Genomic DNA, 14,616 nt, shown 5'->3' with positions numbered 1-14,616 from the left:
ATTCCCACTCCAGTAAGTGCAACAGTAGAGTAAGCGCTGGATAGCGGAGGGGTAAAAATTACTATTCCCACTCCAGTGAGTGCAACAGTAGAGAAAGTGTTGGATAGCAGAGGGGTAAAAATTAATATTTCCACTCCAGTGAGTGCAACAGTAAAAAAAGCGCTTGATAGCGTAGGGATAAAAATTACTATTCCAACTCCAGTGAGTGCAACAGTAGGGAAAGCGCTGGATAGCAGAGTGGTAAAAATTACGGGGCCTGGAGCAATGGTAGGATGATTGTTAGTTGACTGCCTACACCTCAACCGGGGCAACAATGTGCTCTGGTTATCCCCGTCAGCCTTAGACTATGTAACTAGGGGTCTACAATACTCCCCAGTACAAGTCTACTAGGACACTTCTACCGTAACTGGTAATTTATGTCACAGAATCTCAATACCAGACAGGAGTGCACTTTTCAGACTTCGCTTTCTTGGTCCTGATGAAGTGCCATTTGACCCGTTGGGGGCAGACTGGGCATGAAACATGTTGACCATCCACACTTTGATAGCCCTTTAGGAACATTATTCCCACATAGGGGCACACACAAAGTTTTTAACCAGGCTAGATCTACCTAATAGATTAAAATTTGATCTAAGTAGGACTGCTCCAGACCTCTTTTACTTATCTCACTCCCGTGCACTACCCAGCCCACACACCCGCACACACCTAACGGCTTCTTCAAACAATCCCCGATAAAGAGCCCCGATTCCGGGAGCCCGTCAGGCATTGCAGCCCCGGCCTGATGAGGGGCAAACGCCCAATGATGAAGCATGACACCTCTGGGGGTGTGTGAGGGCATCATGAAGAAAGACCTGTCTTTCCGTCACGTCCCGACAGGAACTGCACACTCCCTTTAGACTTGAGCTTTCTCCGGAGCCTGTGTGCAGGACCTCTAAACTCGGCTCCCTGTCCCTCCTTTATTAAATATAAATATAAAAATTACTATTTTCACTCCAGTGAGTGCAACAGTAGGAAAAGCGTTGGATCGCGTAGGGGTAAAAATTACTATTCCCACTCCAATGAGTGCAACACTAGGGAAAGCGCTGGATAGCGACGAGGTAAAAATTACTATTCCCACTCCAAAGAGTGCAACAGTAGGGAAAGCACTGGATAGCGGAGGAGTAAAAGTTCCTAATCCCACTCCAGCAAGTGCAACAGTGGGGAAAGCGCTGGATAGCGGAGGTGTAAACATTATTATTCCCATTCCAGTGAGTTCAACAGTAGGGAAAGTGCTGGATCCCACAACAATAAAAAACAAAAACATCAAAAATTGTATTAAATTTAATTTCCAATATTAACATAATATATAAATTAAAATATATTATTAACAAAGATAATAAAAAAAATCATTATTTACACATTAATTAACACTACAATACCCACAACACACACCTAAAATTAATTACATAATTACAATTCTAATTACTAATTAATTAATGGAAATTAATTAAAAAATATTTAATAATTAATCAATAAAAATGTATTACTTACCAGCCTTCACACCATTTACACATATAAACACCACAACACACACCTACAATTAATTAACAATTAACATAATTAAGTATTAATTGATTAATTGAAATGAATTAACAACTAATTATCAAACAATTATTAATTAATCAATTAACACATTAAGGAGTCGATTCCGATTTTGAGCTCCGCTAGAAAAAGAGTCATACGGAGTGTTGACATGACGAATCGTACTTGCTGGGTCGGAAAAAGCTGCTTAAATCCGTACGGACGTCGCGTACTGCGTATTCCGAATGCGATTTGTATGGATTTTTAAGTCGTATGTCTTTCGTACGATTCGTACGGAGATCTGCTTTGGGTTCGGATCGTACTTCATCGTACATACGGGGACGTTTAAGGTGTACGATTTGTATGGGAAATATGCTCCGTACGGCTATTCGTAGGGGATTTTACCGAATCGGAATCGGCCCCCAATTATTCAATACATTTTATATAATTCAATTACTTCCCACCCTATTCCCCTATACACCCACAACCCGCTACAGAACTAAGAAACACAAAATTCAATAAAATAATATATTAACTACTATAAATAATTATTTAAATCTATTTAATTAACTTTCTTCCCACCCTATTCCCCTATAAACCCACAACTCTTAAAAATACCAAAATACATAAAATAATTAATAATTCGATATTTTTGTAAACAATATTTAAGACTTCGATATTTTTTAAATCGATATTACGTACCTGTCAGTCGATTATTCTTCTCAAAGAAAATTTTGCTGATGATATTCCTTATCCACGATATTTTTGTGGCGATATTTATGTCATATTATGTTATGTTAATTTCGATTTATATAGCGCCAAATCACCGACAGGTCTCTTAGCGCTTGCTTTGGGAACCCGTCCTGGCTTTCCCTGCGAGATTACCCCTACTGGGCATCCCCAAGGTGAAGACCAGGCATCCCGCCGCGGGGGGGCCGTAGTGGAGATTAAGCAAGCTATTGCCCAGAGCTGCAGAGTGTGAACCCATGATTCGGGTAGGCACCGAGGCGAGAATTATCGAGTCCGTGGACATTTGGGCTCAAGACCCTGCCGCGTCGGGAATTGAACCCTGGTCCCGGGTCTGACCTCTGCATCAGGGTCTGCCTCCTCTAACCAGTGAGCCACACTTCTCCACACTTCTCCCTCAATACTTCTATGTCGATATTCCTGCTCCGCACCAAAAAAGATATAACTCATGCAAGTGCTGTGCCCTGTAGGTCTTCAGCCCCAACACGGCCAACCAAAAGCTCATGGCTGACCGTTTCAAAGATCTCAGACAGGTCAAGAAGGACCAGCCCTTGAGTGGTGCCCCTATCGAATTCTTCATGCATGTCATCCACAACTGAGAGGATGACTGTTTCAGTAGAGCAGACTGGCCAAAATCCAAGAAAGTTAGATTCCACCAAAAAAGAGCAGATGTATCTGGCAATATGTGCTTCGAATACCTTCGCTAAGTATGGCAGTAGTGAAATTGGCCGATAATTTTTCAAGGTGAGTTGGTCCTCACTGACTTTCTTTTGGAGAGGGACCACTGTAGCCTCCTCAAAAGTGCCAGGAATGGTGCCTGGACTAAGGGACAGATTGAGGAGGAAGATGGCTAAGTCAGGGAAATGTGAAAAAACAGTTTTTGAGACCCTTGGACGGCAGATACCATTAGGGGATTCCGACCTGACTTTTGACAGCAGGCCTGTAAGGCAATCCTTGCAGAGAGTGGGAAATTCAGATAATGTGCTCTGGTTTTCTGTTTTTGGTGGGTGTGTGGTAAATAAATAAATAATACCCTATTTTTGAATGCATAAATGAATAACAGATAGCTCAATAAATAAGAGTCAAGATTCGAGGTAGTAGGAGTTTGCAGGTTTATTACAGCATAAAGGACAGGAACAGGACCACCTGCACAGGAATAGGATGGCAGCGCTGCCGGGGGCAGAATCGGGACAAGGAGGTGACCCTTTAATAACAGTGCACGATCATATATACATAACGCAAACACATAGCATTACATTGCAATAGGCGTAGCAGTGGGTGGAGCAATAGGCGTGATGCGTAGCAGTCGCGAAAGATAAGGGTGAAAGTGGGTGTAACAGGGCGTATACATAGACATGTGATGCAAACGTAACAGAATATGTCATGAATGGGGCGGAAACCATGGAGGGGGCTACCTAAGGAGCCGGGACCTCTAACCTGATGGTGCGCGCAAACTGGCAATGACGTGTTACTAGGAGAAGCTGGGGGCTATGAACTCTGTGCTAGGAGCAGAGACTGAAGTCTGGAGAGTCAGGGCGACATGTACCTAAGCAGTATCTAGTATCTGATGTTTAGAGAACATGTTGATATAAACTAGAAGTCAGGAGGGGAAAGGCTAACAGACACTAAGACTGGACCATGCATTATTCTACATGTAGTGCGTGATGAAGAATATTAAATGACCATTAAATGCAGTATTTCTCTTACATGGAGACGTAGAGCCTAGACAATGACGGAAACTATCGATGCGATTCAGTAGCTTTAGGAATGCAGAGAAGGAGGACTGAACTGATAATCTGGAATCATAACATACTCTTGGCAGACTCAGAGGCAGAGCCAGGCTGAACCGGGCACTGCGAGGCAGGAAGTAAGTGAAGGGTCGAGGATACAGGTGGGGGCTGTATCGCTCCTCAGCGAGGGCTTCAGGAGACAGGAGACAGGAGCTGAATCTGGTGTCCAGGCCCTTCTGAGGCCTAGAAACGGGGACTTTATAATAGAATAACGTGCACACTGAGAAACGTGGCAACGTAACTTTACATAGGCCTGATATTCGTAGTATTCACGAGAACTGGAAACTGACATACTAGAAGTGGACACAACTATAATTGCGTCTGTAATCAAACATGGGGAATAACATATGCATATTAATCATGCACATATAACATATGATGGATGACACGTAGGGACACAGAACATGGCAAAATTTACTTTTCCACATTCCCTCCTTGTCACTACGTTTCCATCAGGAAACATCAATATTCATGATACCATCTATCATTTCATACAGTATCATTTGCTCGTCTCGAATTGTCTTGGAACGGGATTTAGAACGGGGCTTGGGACTAGGAATACAAGAGGTAGCACAAATGCCGCAAATCGCAGGGCCACATTGTATACAGAGGCAGCAGCTGAATATGATCGCTACTGCAATACCTAGAAAGGACAATACTTTCCATCCCCAGGCGGAAATTATATTCCAGAACCAACCGGACCATGTCCAGGTGCCTGGATTTTGATGTAACAGATGGGCAATTTTATGGAGTCTGGTTATAGCTGAATAAACAGACGGCGCGTTATTTGGAATCAAAATGCAGCAACTAGATCCGATGACTCTACAGGCCCCGCCCCTATCGGCCAGTATGACGTCAAGGACGAGACGATTCTGTAAAACGACAAATCTCATAGCAGATTGCTCTTCGGTTAAGTTACCTAGAGCAGAGGCAGTCTCATTTACTACAGCTTCGAGGGTTCTGGTTAACCTACGGATCAGCTTACTATTCTGGATAGGTCCTATAAAGAAAAAGAAACCTCTGTTGAAATCTGTATACTGTTCTAGAGCAGTTTCAGTATAATCGACAATGGGGGACTCCCTTCTATGTCTAATGTGTACTAGATGTGTATTTCTATGATAATCAGATGGGGCTAGGAAAACTGGTGGCAGTAGGAAGGCAATGTAACAGGTTCCCTCCCAATCGAGGGGCAGACGAACATATGCAGTTTGACCACAAATAAAATAAGAATGACGTGAAGCTTTGAAAATAGATTTCCCACTGTCACTATACTTGACAATAGTAGTACAATCACTATGTCCTACATGTACGGAACCATTATTTCGGACACATAATTCGCCTTTAACTGGTAGTACTGAAATAGCAGGTAAGTCTGGAGTGGAATCAGACTGAACATTCAGGACCATGAAATTCGAAGAATAGTTACCTAAATTGTACACTTCATTTTCTAGATCTAACCCGGTTCTGTGGGGGAGACCTGGCTTGTCTGGAAAACACGTACTGTTAAGAAAAAACATATCTGTTGAGGATGACGTTAACGTGGACCATGCTCCACACGAACCATTATGTGAAAACGGATAAGGAAAGAGTGGCAGAACTCCCTTCGGTGTCTGGAAAGGGGGGAGTCGACCACACACCCAACAATTAGTGGCATTGCTGGTCTGATGTGAGTGATGTAACATGCGGATGAAAGAATTATTTCGCATAGCGAGGCGGTAAGAGAGTTCATGAGGAGGCAGATCACTAAACGTGTGCTCTACTGTAACATTAGAAGACGTATTTACATGAGAAACTGGAAGATACAGGTAAAATGCATAACCGGTGCAGGAAGTCATAATGCTGAGAAACAATATGAAACTTAGAAAAACGATGCATCGGATTGAGTTTTGACTAACTCTCTCACTATGGGGGTCTATTTTATACATTTCAGAAACAGTCTAACCGTTTCACCTAGGGGAGGACTTAGACAATCAAACTGGCTGACTTATTTTACTAGACCGGAGTTTCAACTTGTACTCCTGTTGCGGAGTTTTCTCTAACGGGGAGGGTGCAGTATCATTGTTCTTTGCGGGACAGTCCTTGAGAATAGTACTTTGGCAATCCTTCAAATCCTGGGAAATGTTCTTTGAGACGGGTTTCAGTCCATAAAATTTCTTTACGTGCGAAAGGTGCACCCAGCCTTTGCGACCCTCCAACTTCACGGCTGTACGGGTGGCGAGGAGGACCTGTCGGGGCTCCTTCCAGCGTGGCTCTAGCGGACTTGAGCGGTCGAAATTCCGGACAAGAACCATGGATCCTGGAACGATTTCATGCGGTGCCACCTCGGTATTGTCTGGAAATGCGGCGGCAACCTGTGAACGACAAGAGTTGAGGGCAGACATCAAGGAAGCTAGGTAATCTGTCAGCATATTACTTGAAACATCGGTAATACTTCGGGGTCTAGGAGTACCCCACATGTTAGGGGGGCGGCCGAATACGACCTCATACGGGGACAGACCTGATCTGGAATGTGCGACCATGCGCATATAGAACCAAGCGACTGGCAGAGCTACTAGCCAGTCCACACCTTTCTCTTTACATACTTTGGCGATGCGAATTTTCAGGATCTGGTTATGTCTCTCTACGAGACCTGCTGCTTCAGGATGGCGTACACAATGAAACTTCCACTGGTACCCTAACAATAGGGAAACATGCTTCATCATCTCAGATGAGAATGGCTGGCCGTTGTCAGAATATACGACTCTAGGGAGTCCATAACGGGGGAAGAACTCACGAACCAACTGCTCTGCAGTGGTCGCGGCTGTGTAATCTGGAACTGGATATGCTTCTGTCCACCTGGACAAAGCGCATACAACTACAAGGACATACTTGAAACCTCGACATCGCTCCATCTGAATATAATCCATCTGGAGGACTTCAAAAGGGTGGTCAGGAGGTTGGAATCCACCTTGTTCCACCGGGACACTTTTACCTGGATTAAACTGACAACATATCATACAGGTACGGACTTTCTGCTTGGCTGCAGCTCGTAAATGCTTGTTGAACCAAATGTTCTGGATACTGTCTAGCATAGCTTTTTCTCCTAAATGTGCTGGACTATGTGCGGTATTGATAATGACTTGAACCATACAGTCGGGGAGAAACCATGTGGCTCTACCCTTCGTTAACCATCCTTGATCTGTCTGGACCCCTCCTTGTTCGGACCATTTCTTGATTTCTTCGGGAGTAGCATGTAACTGGATATCTATGACATCTTGAGTAGGGTCCTTAACTGTCATACATGTAGTCGGATCTGGAGTGTGTGTCATGTTAACTGGAATGTCTGGAGTCTGTGCTGTAAGCTTGGCTGTGCGATCTGCTAGATCGTTACCCTGGGAAATAATGTCAGTAACTTTCGTGTGTGCTTTGCACTTCATGATAGCAATGGATGTCGGTAAATGTATTGCATCTAACAGAGCTTGAATAAGGAGACCATGCTGAATCTTGGTTCCATGAGAAGTCATGAAACCTCTCTCTTGCCAGAGCACTCCGAAGTCGTGTACGACTCCAAATGCGTAACGTGAATCTGTGTAAACATTAACTTTCAAGTTCTTGGCGTGTATGCAGGCTTGTGTCAGAGCAACTAGCTCTGCTGCTTGAGCGGACAGGGTGTCAATACGGTGTGTCTCAATAACTTCAGTATCAGTAGTCACTGCATACGCGGCGACTAGTTCTCCTGTACTTGTTCTCATACATGAACCATCCACATAAAGTGTCAGGTCAGGATCTGGTAATGGAATATCTGTCAGATCTTGTCTTGGCTTTGTCGTAATGTTGACTACTTCCACACAGTCATGTGTGGCAGAATTCGAAGTAACTGATGGTAACAATGTAGCAGGATTTAAAACGTTGCAGCGTCTGATTTCTATGTGTGGCTGGAACAGTGTCAATTCATAACCTGTTAAACGTGCAATTGTCAAGTGCTGTGTCTGTGTTCGGTTTAAAAGAACTTCCACGGAGTGTGGAACTTGTACTGTCAGGGAGTGTCCTAAGACTATGGAATCACTTTGTCTGATAGCTAGTGCTGTGGCTGCAACTGACTTGAGGCACGCAGGCAGAGCCTGGGCTACAGGATCTAATGTGCTCGAAAAATAAGCACAAGGCTTGTATTGTCCTGCTTGATCTTGTGTGAGAACAGATAATGCTGTACCTTCACGTTCTGTGACGAAAAGTGTAAAAGGCTTACTGTAGTTCGGTGTAGCTAGAACTGGAGCTTGACATAAAGCTTTCTTTAACTCATTGAAACTGAGTGTATGTTCAGATGACCAAGGGAGGACAGTCGATACGGCTGTCTCCTGTGTCGTTAACTGTATCAGTGGCTTGGCTAGAAATGCATACTGAGGAATCCATTGTCTGCAATAAGAAGTAAGGCCGATAAAAGCACGTACCTCCTTCTGGGTCTTGGGCTGAGGAAGACTCGCTATCAACTGGATACGGTCTGGTGTCAACTGCCTACCCCTCTTGGACAGTAAGTGTCCTAAGTAGACCACTTGCTGGACACAGAATTGAAGCTTAGAAGGGGACACCTTGTGCCCCATCTCGGCTAGGAAATACAAGACTGTAAGGGATGCTCGCTCGCAAGCACATTCAGAACGGGCTGTGATCAGTAGATCATCGACATACTGGAGCAGGGCAGTGTCAGTTGGCATGTGAATGTTGTCTAGTTGTCTCTTGAGTGCTTGACTGTAAATACTAGGACTTTCTGTGAAACCTTGAGGAGCTCGTGTGAACATATAGCTTCTTCCGTTTAAACAGAATCCGAAAAGAAACTGGCTGTCTGGATGAATGGGGACACTGAAAAACGCGTTCTTGAGGTCGATTACAGTGAAAAATGAGGCTTCGGAATCAATGGCTGTCAACAGGGAAGAGATATCTGGGACAACTGGATACTGGGGAATAATACATTTATTAAGTTCTCGTAGGTCAATCACTAATCGATATACTGGAGGTGCATTCGGATCAGTACGTTTCATGACTGGAATGATCGGAGAATTGCATACATTGGAGTCAGTTTCTACAACTACTCCTTGAGCGATGAGCTCGTCAATAATTTTGGATAAGGCTGCTACAGCCTCAGGTGGCAATCTGTACTGTCTGATTCGTGGTAACACTACACCTGACTTGAGAGTCACACGATGGGGTGTGATTTGCATGTAACCTACATCAGTTGGACCTTGCGCCCATAAATGCTGCGGAACATTAGACAATCTGGGATCAAAATCTCGTAATACATAGTGACCCTTGAAGTCACGTAGGAACAGACGTATTCCCTCTGGGGAACAGCATATAACTGCACCTAATTCTTTCAGTGTTTTAATGCCTAATAGATTTTCTGGACATGACTTAGTAAGTAACAGGTCAGTAGTACGGGACAATGGACCTATTTCTAGAGTAACTGGCTTTGATATCTCATTTACGATAGGTTTTCCTGAAAATCCAAGGGAAACATTTCTTGAGCCTGAGAGCGGAGCCCCTGGAACTTCGGCGTGGCTAATTGTGGTCCTACTTGCCCCTGTATCGATCAAAAACTTTCTGTCTTTCCCTAATACTTGACTGTGAACATAGGGACCTTCTTGATCTACAGGTATCTCGATGAGAGGCAAGCCTACCTCCCTCTCTAGGCTGTTTCATGAGTACTGTTGGTACTCTGGATACTCAGACTGTGCATACTGGTACATCTGCTGTGTAACGTGCTGTGTTGCAGCGATAGGCTGCGGAGCTGTAACTGTCTGTTGTGTATTCTGTGGCTGAGGAGTCTGTGAAACTTGTTCTTGTCTAGGCGGACGTGGTCTTTCTTTAGTCTTACCGGTAGCTATGTTATGTTTCAGAACTGCACACTCGTTTATAAAATGACCTGGCTGTTTACAATAATTGCAGTTCCCTTTAACGGGAGCTGCAGGATGACTGGCTTGATTCGGACCCCTCTTCTGACTGTCTTGAGGAACAGATTGTGCAACTAGTACTTTCATTTTCGTGTCTTTCATACGTTTTCTCTCGTGTTCTTGCTCTTCTCTGATTCTATTCTGGTGGTATTGGAGCATCTGTAACATCTGGGACGGGGTATTAGCTTGCCAGGTACTTTCGACTTTCAGAACTCGATTTTTAATCGTGTACTTGAATTCTCGACTAATTTAGTAACAAAAAGATGAGGGTATGACTCACTACTTGTCTTGAGACCACTGTTGATGCTAAAACATTTCTCAAATCTAGAATAAAAATCACTAATGTCTTCATCTTGTTTCTGTTTACAGGCTGAGATTGCATCCCAGTCTTCTTTTCTAGTTGTCAATAATCTGGGTAGAACTTGTATTAATAATTCTGGTAATTCTTTACATTTCGCTCCAAGACCGGTACCTGGTACTCGTGCCTTGTCTTCGGCTTCTAGAACTGCCCAATCGATCTTTTTCTCTCCCACCTCCCATTCTTTTTCCTTGAGCTTTTCATACACCCCTGCAGGCAGCAGAACCTTTAACATTTTAATTATATCTGGATACGTGTATTCTCCCATACGGAGCATGTCTTTTAATTCTCGATGGAACCCTGCTGGATCTTTATCATGACAGGGGATTAATTTCTTCATCTCTAGGAGTTCCATCTTTGTAATCGGAGTGTAAACAAACACTCGTTCTAGTTCGCCACCCGTTCCTCTAACTGGGTGGACTTCTCGTAACGGATTCTGTCTCTCCATGTAAAATGGTTTACTTTCTGGGGGTGAGACATGAACAAAATGCGGATTCAAAAACGTTCTATATTTGTGACGCTGTTCTAGAATGACACTAATTAAATCGGTACCTAAACCTTTCCATCTATACTGGAGTAACTCGTTCAGGATATCATGTAACGGGCCTGGATCAGAGTGCTGACCCTCATACAATGTAATGAGGTGCTGGATCATATACATACCCGCCAGTCGTTGCTCGGCTGGGGGCATTTTCAGAAACATTTGTGCCACTATTTCGTCTGGAAAAGTGGTAGAATCAGTAATCCATCGGACTGCTGATCGGACTAGTTCTTGTTCATGCATGGTACTCAACTCACTGTAACCGATTCGTGATTTCAGAATGTGATCGGTAGCTTGGAATACTTGTTCTAGAGAACCTTGTTCTGGTGCTGGATGATGGAAAGTAGACTTGTGTTCTAGGCGTAAATGGCGATCTGGAAATCTAGATTTTCCTACATACGCTATTCTGGCAGGATTCTCGTCCTCAACCTCTTCAGTATCAGAGTTACTTTCTTTCTCGCTTACTTGTGCTGCTTTACGTTGTTCGTGTATTCTTATTATTTCTTTACGAATTTTCTTGTACATACTTTCCATAGCACTGATGGTTCTGTGCTTACCCTCGGCTATATTATCACTCCACTTTGTCAGGGTTCTCATTTCGGCTTGATCTTTGGTCGGATAATCTTGTTCTCGTATTAGACAATTAATCAGAAACTTTAATAGCATGAGCTGGACTTCAGCTTTTCTTTGAGACATGACTTCGCCAATGCTTTCTGGATCATCCCCTGTACGGATGAAACGATATATTCTGTCTAGATCTTCTTTCATATTCGGTAGGGTGACTAGATACTCGGCCACCCTTCTTACACGTAATGAATATAAAACCATATTATCCTCTCCTGGGACTGGATCATAGCCGCATTCATTAAGGGCTTTTCTTATTTCTGCTACAGACTGATGTCTGGGCGTACGCTGTGACGCTTGTGCATGTAATTCGGCTGACGTTAAACGCTTATGTGGCGGCGGGGTTTGAGGAGTACCTCCTCCTGCGGCCCCTAAACTAGAGTCGTCTACTGATCCTCTTCGTACTAGTGTGGCAGGAAATTGAAATGCGGGCTGAACTGGTATGGCGGGCTGGACCGGGGGGACCCTAACAGGTACTGCAAGGGGTACCCCGGTGTCTGGAGGAACGGGAAGTGCCTGATTTACAGGGACTGGCGGAGCGCGAACAGGATTTGCATATTCTGGGACGTCCAAATAGGACGAGATGAAAATATCAGCTGCGGTCGGTTTGTGACGTAGCTTAGTCGGAACTAATGGTGGCGGGAAATTACTGGATGCCTCCGGGGTCGCTTTTGGCAAGCCCTCGGCAAGGAGAGGATACATACCCTTAATAAGGGCATTCCTCTGTCTCTCTGATTGTTCAGTTCTAATTCGTTCACCTATCTCGATTAATTCTTTTTCTTGTGCTCGTTCTGAGGATTCTCTACTTAATTCTGACTTTCTGATTTCTTTTTCGGTTCTTTTATGAGCTTCTTTGCGCCATAACTCGATGGCATCTTTCTGTGACTGTCTGGCTTTCTTTTTCCATAATGCTTCTTCTACTCTCATGATGCACTCGGCATCCCATGTACCCGATACGGGCCATCTATACTTTTCTTCTAACTGTTTGGTATAATCTACCCATAAATCTAGATATAATATGGCACTTATGCCATGCTTCTGATACATAAAATGACCTGGACTGTCCCTAGGCGGAACTGGAACTGCTTCTTCTAACAAGCCCTTTCTAGTTTTTAACTGACGTAATCTCGAAAAGAGAGACATTGTAAACTTGAATCGGAACACAATACAATAGACGAGGAACAATAACAATTGGGAGAACAATTCAGGCATACCACGACATTGGAAATACATTGAACAACATCATAACATAACAGTTCGGACAGAATATTACCTGGAATACTGAGAACAGAAACACAAGAATTTCTCGAGAACGGAACAGACTAGAGTTACTGGATGCACTGCTGAAACAGTACGGAACATACCGGTCCCATAAAGGGACGCATCAAGACCCGTATCCACCTAGGTGAACACTTCGTTTGTGGGTCTGTGTACCACCAACCCACGGACCAGAGTCAATTTAGATTGACCCTGTCTAGATACTACCCCAGCGACGGTACTCACCGGGCAGCAAGAACGGAAGGCCTCGGATCGGACTGGACTGCTACGACGACGGACGACGAACTTCGGACTTCAGTTACGGGTGGACCTCCGGATACCTCGGACCTTGGACTCTCGGCTTGGGCTCTGGTCGGGACTCGCCGCGTTCCTCCACCGTCTCGTCTGGATGCTGGACCGCCTCCTCCGTCTCCTCCGTGGGCCTGAGGGATACTTGAAGCAGAAATATCTGCCGGTGCGCAGAAGAGTTCCGTCACGACTGCAGAGGGTCAGGGGGTCGGCGTGGCTTCACCGACGCGTGGGGAAAGGGCAAGTCCCTGTTCGGGCGCCATTATGTGGTAAATAAACAAATAATACCCTATTTTTGAATGCATAAATGAATAACAGATAGCTCAATAAATAAGAGTCAAGATTCGAGGTAGTAGGAGTTTGCAGGTTTATTACAGCATAAAGGACAGGAACAGGACCACCTGCACAGGAATAGGATGGCAGCGCTGCCGGGGGCAGAATCGGGACAAGGAGGTGACCCTTTAATAACAGTGCACGATCATATATACATAACGCAAACACATAGCATTACATTGCAATAGGCGTAGCAGTGGGTGGAGCAATAGGCGTGATGCGTAGCAGTCGCGAAAGATAAGGGTGAAAGTGGGTGTAACAGGGCGTATACATAGACATGTGATGCAAACGTAACAGAATATGTCATGAATGGGGCGGAAACCATGGAGGGGGCTACCTAAGGAGCCGGGACCTCTAACCTGATGGTGCGCGCAAACTGGCAATGACGTGTTACTAGGAGAAGCTGGGGGCTATGAACTCTGTGCTAGGAGCAGAGACTGAAGTCTGGAGAGTCAGGGCGACATGTACCTAAGCTGTATCTAGTATCTGATGTTTAGAGAACATGTTGATATAAACTAGAAGTCAGGAGGGGAAAGGCTAACAGACACTAAGACTGGACCATGCATTATTCTACATGTAGTGCGTGATGAAGAATATTAAATGACCATTAAATGCAGTATTTCTCTTACATGGAGACGTAGAGGCTAGACAATGACGGAAACTATCGATGCGATTCAGTAGCTTTAGGAATGCAGAGAAGGAGGACTGAACTGATAATCTGGAATCATAACATACTCTTGGCAGACTCAGAGGCAGAGCCAGGCTGAACCGGGCACTGCGAGGCAGGAAGTAAGTGAAGGGTCGAGGATACAGGTGGGGGCTGTATCGCTCCTCAGCGAGGGCTTCAGGAGACAGGAGACAGGAGCTGAATCTGGTGTCCAGGCCCTTCTGAGGCCTAGAAACGGGGACTTTATAATAGAATAACGTGCACACTGAGAAACGTGGCAACGTAACTTTACATAGGCCTGATATTCGTAGTATTCACGAGAACTGGAAACTGACATACTAGAAGTGGACACAACTATAATTGCGTCTGTAATCAAACATGGGGAATAACATATGCATATTAATCATGCACATATAACATATGATGGATGACACGTAGGGACACAGAACATGGCAAAATTTACTTTTCCACAGGTGTCCCCTTGGAGGGTGAGCTGACAGGTATACTAT

At 44.4% G+C, this 14,616-nt stretch overlaps 2 protein-coding genes across 3 annotated transcripts in view; one reads left to right on the top strand and one right to left on the bottom strand.

The window, feature by feature from the left end:
- The window catches only part of RETREG1 (reticulophagy regulator 1), a 729,848-nt gene that overhangs the window by 555,372 nt on the left and 159,860 nt on the right, over nt 1-14,616 (top strand). The gene's annotated exons all lie outside the window — the stretch shown is intronic.
- On the bottom strand, nt 8,540-13,194 carry LOC144827474 (uncharacterized). Its single transcript, XM_078685764.1, has 2 exons — nt 12,625-13,194; nt 8,540-11,756 (listed from the first exon to the last, which is right to left on the bottom strand). The coding sequence occupies exon 2, from the start codon at nt 11,743-11,745 to the stop codon at nt 10,225-10,227; it is 1,521 nt and encodes a 506-aa protein (XP_078541890.1). The 5' UTR covers nt 11,746-11,756; nt 12,625-13,194; the 3' UTR covers nt 8,540-10,224.

Source organism: Lissotriton helveticus, chromosome 4_1, assembly GCF_964261635.1.
Source record: "Lissotriton helveticus chromosome 4_1, aLisHel1.1, whole genome shotgun sequence".
In the NCBI taxonomy this organism is placed as follows: domain Eukaryota; kingdom Metazoa; phylum Chordata; class Amphibia; order Caudata; family Salamandridae; genus Lissotriton; species Lissotriton helveticus.
Note: the sequence above shows the minus strand (reverse complement) of the source record. Positions and strands in the feature narration are given on the sequence as shown.